General features: G+C 40.6%; 1 protein-coding gene across 1 annotated transcript in view; it reads left to right on the forward strand.

Annotated features, from left to right (window-relative positions):
• The window catches only part of CACNA1E (calcium voltage-gated channel subunit alpha1 E), a 548,688-nt gene that overhangs the window by 443,206 nt on the left and 93,882 nt on the right, over positions 1–11,600 (forward strand). Inside the window, exons 15-18 of the mRNA XM_007937646.2 lie at positions 1,743–1,815; positions 3,078–3,195; positions 5,234–5,301; positions 6,853–6,950. Coding sequence (XP_007935837.1) covers positions 1,743–1,815; positions 3,078–3,195; positions 5,234–5,301; positions 6,853–6,950 — 357 coding nt within the window. The remainder of the gene's footprint in view (positions 1–1,742; positions 1,816–3,077; positions 3,196–5,233; positions 5,302–6,852; positions 6,951–11,600) is intronic.

The raw sequence follows: 11,600 nt of genomic DNA on the forward strand, positions 1-11,600 counted from the left end.
AACAAAGACGAATCCAAGATCTCCGGGCTGAGCGGTGGGCTGCTCACTCATGGAAGTTTGTAGTCCGCACACCAGGGTTCCAATCCCTCAAAGAATGTGTCTCTTCCCAGGATGTCCCTGGATATCTCAGAAGCAGGCCACACCCCTAGGGAAACTCCCCTTGGGCAGACTGGCCACTCAGAACACAGCCATCTGATCCCGTCATGGGAACAACCACACAGAACTGGGGTCCAGCCAAGTTGACACACAGCTCCAACTATCACAGATGGACTTTGAACCTTTGTCTAAGATTAGGTACCCATAGATGAATGGATTTACTTCTGGTTTGTCAATTCCATTCTATCTGTTATTGAACCAGTACTAGGCTGGTTTGTTTCGATTACTGTGGCTGTAAAGTAAGTTTTGAGGTTAGGAAGTGTGAGGCCTTATACTTTGTTCTTTTATCAGTCTTGCTTTAGCTATTTAGGACCTCTTTCCTTTCTATATGAAGTTGGAGATTAGTTTTTCTATTTCATTAAAGAATATTGGTGGGTCCAGGGCACAACAATTGGCCTCTGTTCACCTGAAGAAACAGTGAAAGGAGTCAGGAATAGGAAGAAAATAAGAAATGTATGGCTAATTGCTCCATCAACAACTGCCTCATTTGCTATGAGACCACAATAACTGGATAATATCTGGCTACCATTACTGAACATTTTGATCAAATATTCCATAGAGGAATCCTAGTCAAAAGGGGGAAATGCAGAACAGAATTTCAACTTCTCGTGGATTTCAGACTTCCAGATGAAACCCTGAAACTATTATCCTGATATAATCTTTAAACCTGAAACCAAAAATACTCCCAATGTCTTCTGAAAACAGTAGTTTAGCTTAACTAGTAAAAAAGATCTTTCTTGAGCATTGTGTTCTTTTGAGAACTATATAGGATCAAATTGACAACAGAAACTTAAAAGATTTGATAGGAACTTAGGGGGCAATGACTTTATGTTAATGGGGGAGAAACATCTCAGAACAGGGGGATGGGAATGGTTGTACAACTTGAAGGGTGTCATCAGTGTCACTAAATTGTGTTTGTAGAACCTGTTGAATTGATGTGTGTTTTGCTGTGGTTATTCTCAACAACAACAACAAAATAATATAATGTAGAGATTTGTGTTGGGATTACATTATAGCTATAGATTGCTTTGAGTAGTATTTTTTCACAGTATTAAGTCTTCCTATCCATGAGCATGAAATGTTTTTCCATTTATGTAGGTCTCCCTTGGTTTCTTTCAGTAGTATTTTATAGTTTTCTTTTATAAGTCTTTTACAATCCCTGGTTAGATTTATTCCTAGGTGTTTTGTCCTTCTGGGGGCTACTGTAAACAGTGTTGTTTTCTTGATTTCCTTTTCAGAGTTCTCCTTGTTACTGTAGAAGAACTAAACTGATTGTTGTGTGTTGATCTTATACCCTGTCACTTTGCTGACTCCTTCTAGTAGGTCTAGTAACTTTCTTGTGGAATCTCTGGGATTTTCTGTGTGTAGGATCATGTAATTTGCAAATAGAAATAGTTTTGCTTCTTCCTTTCCAATTTGGATACCCTTTCATTCTCTTTTTTGCTTTCTTGTGCTGCCTAGGACTTCTAGCACAATATTGAGTAAGAGTGGTGATAACGGACATACTTTACTTCTTCCCATTCTCAAGAGGAGCGCTGTCCGTTTCTCTGTGTTGATAATATTGGCTGTTGGTTTTTCCTTTACAGGTTTAACTTTAATGATGGGACTCCGTCAGCAAATTTTGACACCTTCCCTGCAGCCATCATGACTGTATTTCAGGTAGGATGCCAAATGGCAATAAAAAAAAGTGTTATGGTATGTCTGAGACCATACTGTACAAGATGATGATTTCCTAGAGAATTAAGAGACTCCTGATTTTCCTCTCCAAGCTCCTTCCAGGAAAATGGATACTTGTTGAGTTATCATCACCAAAATCATCTCCAGGATTTCTGTAGCTCTGTTCTTCCCTACATTGAAAGAACGGTCTTATGATTACCTCATTGGCCTTCTCCCTACACTTGTGAGGTTCTAAGAGATATTGAGTCTCAGACATTCAGTCAAACATCACATTTATAGTTTTCTGAAATCTGGAAGTATCTTTAGGGTGTGGACATTTAATGAGGTATCTATTCTATCCCCTGAAATCTATTTAACTCGTGGGACAAACTCACAATCAATGTTGTCTTTTTATTATAATTGTTTATTTATTTTATTGTGATTTGGGTGAAAATTTATAGAGCAAATTCACTTTCCATATAGCAGTTTACATGCACTTTGTCTCATGACATTGAATACAATTTACCACAATGTAACAGCTTCCATTCTACTTCCTCCTCATAGTTACCTCTTCCCTCTGTCCTTCCCTCCCATGCACTCCTGCCCCCCGAGCTGTCTCCCTGTGCATACACAACCCTTCTATTCTCCCATTATTGTTCTCTCCAAGGAGTATATCTACCTAGTGTAAATGTTCACCTCATATGCCTGTCTTTTGTTTGGCTGGAAGCCACAAGAGTGGGTTCAATTCCAGACCTGAAGGGCAGCTAGGGACCGTAGTCTCAGTGGTTCCATCTCGACGTTGTCTTCAATTAGAGAAAATCACCACTTAGCCATAATCTGAAACTAGACCAGAACTCAGATTTCCTGAAATGGAGCCTAGGAGGCCCTTTCCACTAATGCTGCTGCCTTAGAAATGGTAGCCTGGCAACTCAGGGGACAGTCAGTTAACAAATGGCCAGACCACCTCATCTGTATGAGTCCCACAGGGCCGGGCAAAGCTGGAGGTGAGAGAGGTTCTGTAGTTTAAGGAATAGAATCTTTCTTTTCTGCTTGATGCTCTCCTTCCTTTTTTCAGTGCTTAAAAGTCTCTTTCATATCAAAAGAAAGTTTTGAATTTTTCGTGGAAGTAACTTTTTCTCCCTGGCAGAATGGCCAAGCAAGTGGATAGATGAAAAAGACCCAGGCCCAGAATGCTGCCATTTACATGTACCCTATTTTCTCAACCAACCCAGGTCTCTGATCTGCCTGTTGTTTGTTTTATATAGATCCTGACAGGTGAAGACTGGAATGAGGTGATGTACAATGGGATCCGTTCCCAGGGAGGGGTCAGCTCAGGCATGTGGTCAGCCATCTACTTCATTGTACTCACCTTGTTTGGAAACTGTATCCTTTTTAAATGTTCCTCTTTATACTGCTTGCCTGCCTGCCTGGATCACCATTTGAGGAGGTAGTGGTGGTGGTGGTAAAAAAGCTGGGGTAGGCAGGATGGAAGGGGGACATTGCTCAAAGTACTAAGGAAAATGGTTATCCTGATCTTAAGGAACTTTTAAAATATTTATGTAAAGAGCCAAACATAAACAAAATAGAGTATAACCCAAATCTATAATGCACACAAATAATAACTTATGGGAGGCTATTAAACTGGATGGTTGGAAATACTATATTCTGAAAAAATAAGAGAGGACAGAAATCAATATAGCCTGGAATAGTGGATAGATTATATTACTGAATTAATTGTATGTTAATATAGAACAATGCCTGCCACATAAAAAGATCCCAAAAAACATTAGTATTATGATTAATATTAGTGTTGCTAACGTTTACTGTATTTGTGTTACATATGAAACCTTGTACTGCTTTACATGTACTTTTATCTAATCCTTACCCAACATGACAGAAGAAATAACTTGCTCAGTCAAACAACTCGTCAATTGTGAAAGGAGACTAGAAATCAAGTTTGTATAACTCCAAGACCCATGTCTGGTTACAGGACCTAGAATAGGAAGATTTGTGTTTGAATCCCAGCCACTCTGTTTACCAGCTTTGTGACCTTGGGCAACTCACTTAATCTCACTGAGCTTCTGTTTTTCACATATGAAAGGAGGATAACATTATCTATCTCATTTGTTAGTTGTGGTACTTAAGTGAGATAATCCGTTTGAATGTGACCTATAAACTACACATTGCTATACTATCTTAGATATCTGGGGGAAATAGGTCTTGCCTTGTATTGGGATTGGTGGAGTAAGAAGGGAGAGCCATATCATGCAGTTGTAGTTTTGCTTTTTCCATACTCTCACAGACAGGAGATACTACTTTTTAAAATTTTCTGCTCTGAAATATTTATATGATCCACAATAGACTATAAACTAAACATAAGAAAATCATGAAAAAAAAAAAAAACACAGAGTGAATCATAGAAATAGAAGACCAGTGTATCCACTGGTATCTTGATTTTCCTGTTATTCTGAGGGTAGTTGAACCTGGACTGTATTCCACAACACGTGGGCTTCAAAGACACTTGGAAAAATGGATTTCAGGAGTTACAGTATGGAACTGAAGTGGCCATCTAATGATTGTTATCTGTCTTGTAACATTTTATTAAATGAAATATGGTAGCCTGTCAGAACCCTAACAAGAATAAGAGAAGTAAGTTAGCATCCCATTATTGAGAGCTGGTCAGTGAGATGGGCTATGGAATCTCATTTCTTTTCATCTTTGAGGACAGAATAGCATGATGCTCATGGGTCTGTTGTGTACCATTGAGTCAATTTCAACTCTCAGCAGCCCTATAGGACAGGGTAGAACTTCCCCATAGGATTTCTTAGGCTGTAATCTTTATGGAGCAGATAGCCATGTCTTATCTCCTGTGGAGTCACTGGTGGGTTCAAACCAACCTTTTGGTTAGCAGTCAAGCGCTTAACCATTACACCACCAGGTCCCTTGCCCACTTGTTTAGCTATCTCATTTTCTTTCATCTTTAGGTACAGAATAGCATGATGCCTATCAGTCTAAATGGGCTTTAATTCTATTCGCCCAGCAAGGAAAGATGGACCTCATTGAGCTTCCAGTGCCTCTCATTGTTCAATGATTCTCTTATTTGTTATTGCTGTGAGTAGCAGCCATACTTGTGTGAAGGACTCCTCGCCCTATCTTGGCCCCTGTGTAGTTTGATTCAGGTATTTCTTTATCCTATACAAAGACATTACCTGTGGAAGGAGAGAAGACATATTCTTTTTCTCCTTCAAACAGGGTAATATAACATTTCCCTCCCTCTTCCCACAATCCCTACTTATGTGACTCTTTTGGGTAGCATCTGTTCCTGTGAATGTCCCATGCAGGAAAGACAGGGTGGTATCCTCTCACTCTTGCAGAAACATGTTTATTCTCTTCCTTGTCCATCCTTAACTCATTCTGCCAGACACACTGCTGAATGTATTCTTGGCCATCGCTGTGGACAATCTGGCCAATGCGCAAGAGCTAACTAAGGTGAGCATTGTTCTCTGGGATGGAATTTGAAGGTTCTCTAATGCCATTGGGTGTCCTTTGGCTGTTGGGTGCGTCCCAAAAACCTTCCTACTCTGGGCCAGAAAAGCCCCTTCTGGAAATATCTGGGTATTTGGAGAGCCACACATCTTACTCATTTTCACTGAGTTTGGTGAGCCTTAGGTCACTTGTGGGATATAGAAAACAGCAGTTTAATTTCTGTGAGCCCTCAAAGGGATCCTTTGCAGGATTATGACATGGGGAGTAAAGGAAATACCAAAGCCATAGGTTTAAGTTCCTTCTGTGCTACTCTGGCCTGTGATTGTGAGACTTCAATCATGTGACTTACCCTCTGATGTGTGAGAAGGGGTAAAAGCATCACAGTTTCTGGGGTGTGGACATTCAGAGGTCTTAGTCATCCAGGAGAAGTTTAAATAAAGTCAGACACTACATTTCCCAATGAGTTAGTTCTTTCTTTACCACAATTCTTTACTCCAGGGGAGAAGGCAGTACTAATTACAGTGGGATGACCTATAGAGATAAGTGAAATTCAAATTTGGCCTGGACAGAGGCACATAGATAGCATCATTGGGATATTTCTGAGCATCTTCTATGTTGTATGACACTTTTCCCTACATGCTTGAGGGTCTTCTTATCTTCATGGTATGGCAGGGAAAATACCAGTTTTAGAATCTGAAAAGCTGGGCTTGAGTCCCTCATCTGGCACTTTCTGGCTTTTTTTTTTTTTTTTTTTAGCTAGGGTTAGCCCCTTGGTCTCCATTAGCATTGGTTTTCTCATGTGTAAAATGGGAATGATATTTAATGATGATATTTAATCAGAGAACTAAATGTGTAGAAGGCAGCAGTCATGTGATATTTTGAGGAAAGAGTGTTCCCTGCAAGCTCAGCCCTGTATTCCTCACATGATTACTGTGATGATTAAGTAACAGCATATGTGAAACCATAGCATGTTATGAGATGTATTATTTGCAGTTCTAGTCAGTTTACCTGAATTGGCTTTCCTTGGTATTGTCACTTAACAGGAGCAGGTGAGGGGGTGAGGTCTTTGCCTGAGCATCCAGGATGGGACCACTTAGCTGTGTGGAGAGGAGGACATGATGGAATATCCATCCTTAGCACCTTACTCCAGGGGGCTCTGGTGGCAAGGATCCTTCTCAATCACTTCCAGACACTGCAGAACATCTGGAAGCTCTTGGCTCCTGCCTCTATCTTCCACAACCTAAGCCAGCTCCACTGAGGGCTGAGGCTGACTTCCACCAGCTCTCCTGAGTGGCCTGTGGAGCAGGACAGGGATGAGCATTGTTGACCCTGCTAAGGTTGTAGAGCACTGTGTATCATTTCTCCTATCTCCCAAGGTATCTTCTGGACCTGGCTATCAGAGATCTCTGAGCCATACCCAACTTAAACTGCCTTGTCTAACTCTTCTGCTTTCCTCACCTCACCTTGTCTTCAGAGCTCCTTCTGGGTAGAGCCAAGGGAAGGCTCCTTCCTTCATAGTGATCCCAGGCAAAGCCATCTCTGCTTTGTGTCTAGGATGAGCAGGAGGAAGAGGAGGCCTTCAACCAGAAACATGCACTGCAGAAGGCCAAGGAGGTCAGCCCGATGTCTGCACCCAACATGCCTTCTATCGAGTGAGTCTACTGTCCCCACTTCACTCACCCTGGGCTCCTATGGTAACAGTTCATCAACTCAAAAAATGATTTATGCTAGGCCTGTTCTGTGCCAGGAACTGTTCCTAGGAATACAACAAAGAACAAGACAGAGTCTCTGATCTCATGGAGCGTCTATTTCAGTGTGTGAGAGAGAAATCATAAACACACAAGTAATTTCAGATAACAATAAATGCTGTAAAAAATGAAACTGAGTAATAAGGCAGAAAGTAGCAAGAGTTGGGGGAAGTATCTTAGTGAGCAGTCAGGGAGGGATTCTATAAAGAAGTGATATTTAGTCAGACCTGAATGTGTAGAAGAAGGCAGTCATGTGATTTTTGAGGAAAGAGTTTTCCCCACAAGCTCAGTGAAGCCCATTGTGGCTGGTGTGTAGTGAATGAGGGAGAATAGAAAGAGACAAGATTAAGGAGGGTAGCAAAAGCCAACTCATGGAGGCCCTCAAGGGCTAGGTTTAGAATTTTTTTAGCTTTTGTTCTAATTGCAACTATGGAAGGGTTTAAAGTGAAATGATGGACATGATAATGATTACACTTTTAAAAGATCACTCTGTTCTGTGAAGAATAGTTTACATAGGCCAAGAGTGGAGACGGGGAGACAGAATTTTTTCTTAGTGTAAAGTAAGTGAGAGAAGATGGTGGTTTAGACCAGAGTGGTGGCCTAATAGCCTATTGGATGAACAAATGTGTGAAATGTAGTAAAGGTGAGTCAGGAGAAAAAGCAAAAGTAGTTCCCAGGTTTTAAGCTACTAGGTTGGTGATGGTGATATTTACTGATACCTTGGGGAATTGTGGAAATCAGAAGTTCATTTTGACCACATTACATTTGAGATATCTATGAGACATCTAAGTGGAGATGTTGAGTAGGCCGTTGGTTACAAGAGCTTAGAAGAGATGTTAAAGTTGGAAATAAAGACATGGGTTTTGCAGGGGTCATTTGCATTCAGTTGGTGTTTAAGCCATCAACTTGCTATATGACCCAGGAGATTATGGTTGAAGAAGAGCTGAGAACAGAGGCCTGTAGTTTTCCAGTGTTTAAAGGTCTGGCAGAGGAGAAATTAGCAAAAGAAACTGAATTTGTAACCCAGAGATAGGAGAAAGAATAGGGAAACGTGGTGTCCTGGGAACCTCTAGAAGAAAACTTTACATAGAGGAACGATTGGACAGTGATGTGAGATAACTGTTGGAAGATCTTATACAATGAGAATGGACAAATGACAATTGGCTTTGCAAAGTCAAAGCTGTTAGCGACCTCTACAAGAGCAGTTTCAGAGCCTAGCGGGAACAGAAACCAATTGAAGTGTGCTAGGGAGAGAATAGGAGGTGAGGAAGTGGAACAACGGGTACAAACTCTTGTAAAGACCTAACTTGGACCTTTATTTGATGGTAGAACTAGGGCAGTCAGCTTGGGCTCTGGGTGGGGCTGACCTGTGCACGGTGAGCAAGGAAGGTGTTGGAAGAGAGGCTAGCTGTGACTACACAACCATGAAAATTGTTGCTTTTGGACCTGTGTAGGACTATGTGAGTAGCTCTGGAGTATCTTTGTAGAAGGTCTGAGAGTCCTGGGAATGTAGAGCTCTACTCAGGCACCAGACCCTGTCACCCGGTGCCTGGCATCAGTAAAAGGAGGGGCCCTTGCTTGTTTAGAGTTTGTACAAGGAGGCTTCTAAATGGCCTTTGCCTCATTGTGAGAGCATTCAGGAGTTCTGTGTGGAACCTCCCTTCCCTTCATTGTTATCTTTCTACTCTCACCTTCGTATACTGGGAAGGCCTGACTCTGGGCCCCTCCTCGGTGAGTGAGAGATTTCCTCTCCCTGCTCAAAAAAAAAAAAAAAAAAAAAATTGTTAAAGATGATGGGAATAGGCAAACTATTTCCTTCCTTTCTATAATATTCTCTTGGGCCTTGAGTAGTTTCTACCACATCTTTCCTGAGCTTATGAGTTTGGGTTAAAACATACACATAAACACACACACACACACACACACAAATTCTGATGGGTTGGAATAGCTGTCACTTAGGAGTAGGTTGTTCTGTTTGCTGAAATGAGGACGTTAGGGGAGGAGTGGGTTTAGAGAGATGTAAGTGGGAAGATGCTTGGCCCAGAGTAGAAACTCAGTGTTTATGGATGGAAGAATGAATGAAATACCAGTAGGCACAGGCCTGTGAGGAATGAACAGTGTGTGTGTCAGGACCCAGCACAGTAGGAGGGGGTGCTGAAAATATCCAAGATGAGCAGAGACCCAGGCTTGGTTGTACTATATGTGCCGTGAGGATGGGGGCCACTGGCGTGAACTGTATCAGGGTATGTATGCTGCTTGTGTGTGCAGATAAGACTGCTATTTTTTGGACTGTGGCATAACTTCTTAAGTGTGAAGTGGATGTCTACAGAGATATGCAGAAAGAACATTACTACAAACTTGCAAATGAAAAGGCCTGTGCACTACTCATAGTTATGTTGCTAACATGCTCTGTGACCTAGAATAGATGGTCACTTAGGATCTCTAAACCTTTATTTCCTGTTCCACAAGGTTATTGTGAAGAGTATTCATGAGGCCATGCTTGCGTGAGTTGGAGTTATGTGGATGTTTCTCTGTGGTTTTAGGTATGAAAGTATGTTAATGATGCTGGTATTAAACCATTTAATATTTTATGTATATGTTCAACTGAGTTGTGACATCAATGCATCACAGAATGAGTAAAAATAAATAGCTTGAGAGTGCTTTCTCACATTTCAGATTTAACTCTTTCTTTCCTTGGAGTGTTATATTGAAAAGGATATCTTTTGCAGATCTTTCAGCCTTTGTAATTTCAATTCTCAATTTCTTTTCTTTTTTGTGTGTATAGGTCTTTGTGTCTCTGGTTAAATTTTTTCTTAAGTACCTCATCTTTTGAGTGGTTACTCTAAATGGTGTTGCTTTCCTGATTTTCTTTTCTGCATTCTCTTTGTTGGTGTAAAGGAATCCAACTGATTTTTGCATGTTGATCTTGTATCCTGCCACTTTGCTGAAAATATCAATTAGTTCCAATAATGTTCTTACTGAGTCTTTGGGATTTTCTATGTGTAAGATCATATCATCAGCAAATAGAGCTCAATTCCTTTTTCTTTGCCAATTTGAATGCCTTTTATTTCCATTTTCTTGCCTTACAATGCTCTGACTATGGCTTCCAATACAATATTGAATAGGAGTGGTGATAAAGAGAATCCTCATCCAGTACCTATTCGTAAGGGGAATGTTTTCAGTCTCTCCCCATTGAAGTAATGTTGGCTGTTGGCTTTGTATATATGCCCTTAATTATGTTGAGAAATTTCCCTCCAAGTCCTATTTTGTTCAATGTTTTATCAGGAATTGGTGTTGGGTTTTGGCAAATGCCTTTTCTGTGTCAACTGATAGGATCATTTGGTTCTTTTCCTTTGTTTTATTTATGTGGTGGATTACATTGATTATTTTTCTAATGTTGAACCGTCCTTGAATGCCTGATATAAATCTCATTTGGTCATGAATTTACATATATATATATATATATATATATATATATATATATATGTATGTTTGTGTGTGTGTGTGTTTGGAGTCCATTGGCTATGATTCTGCTGAGAATTTTTGTGTCTGTGTTCATAAGAGATATTGGTCTATGATTTCCTTTTTTAGTGGTATCTTTGCCTGGCTTTGCTATTAGGATTATGCTAGTTTCATAAGGGGAGCTCTGGTGTCATAGTGCCTAAGGCATTTTTGACTGCTAACCAGAAGGCTGGTGGTTCAAACCCGCCAGCCACTCTTCAGAAGGAAGGTTGGGCAATCTCCTTCCATAGTGATACCACTGAGGGGTCGCTCAGATCCAACTTGATGGCAATGTGTTCATTCATTCATTCATTAGCTTCATAAAATGAATTCAGGAATATTCCCTCCTTTTCTGTATTCTGGAATAGTTTGCATAGAATTGGTGTCAGCCTTCTCTGTTTGGTCAAATTTGCCTGTGAAGCCATCTGGCCCAGGACTTCTTTTGTTGGTGGTTGTTTTTTATGACCTTTTGTTATGGATCTGTTCAAATTTTCTATGTCAGTCTGTGTTAGTTTGGGTAGATAGTGTGTTTCTAGAAATCTGTCCATTTCCAGGTTTTCAAATTTGTTGGAGTATGTTTCTTCACAGTATCCTAATATTATCCTTTTTATCTCACTTGGTTGTGAGAGGTGCAAAGTTGGATCTTTGCATATGTGAGAGGAGAGGTGAAGGGGAATTGGGATTGTAGATCTGATTTGTGAGGGAATTAGAGGCTGTGTCTGTCTTTTGGCTGACCAGTGCTGTGTGTGTATGAGAAAGAGAGACACACAGAGAGAGAATATGAGAACTCTTCTATGCAATTACTGTATTTTCTGTGTGCATTATTTGTATAAAAATATGGTACACTCTTGTATACATGGGAGCTCTGGTGGCATGGTACCTAAGACATTTCACTGCTAACCAGAAGGCTCATGGTTCAAACCCACCAGCTACTCCTCGGAAGGAAGATTGGGCAATCTACTTCTGTAGCGATACTGCCTTGGAAACCCAAGGAGGGGTCACTATGAGTTGGATCTGACTCGATGGCAATGAGTTTGGTTTTTTTTTTTTTTT

The sequence above is a fragment of the Orycteropus afer genome, unplaced genomic scaffold (assembly GCF_000298275.1).
Source record: "Orycteropus afer afer isolate SDZICR_OR568_19922 unplaced genomic scaffold, OryAfe1.0 scaffold00043, whole genome shotgun sequence".
NCBI classification, from domain to species: domain Eukaryota; kingdom Metazoa; phylum Chordata; class Mammalia; order Tubulidentata; family Orycteropodidae; genus Orycteropus; species Orycteropus afer.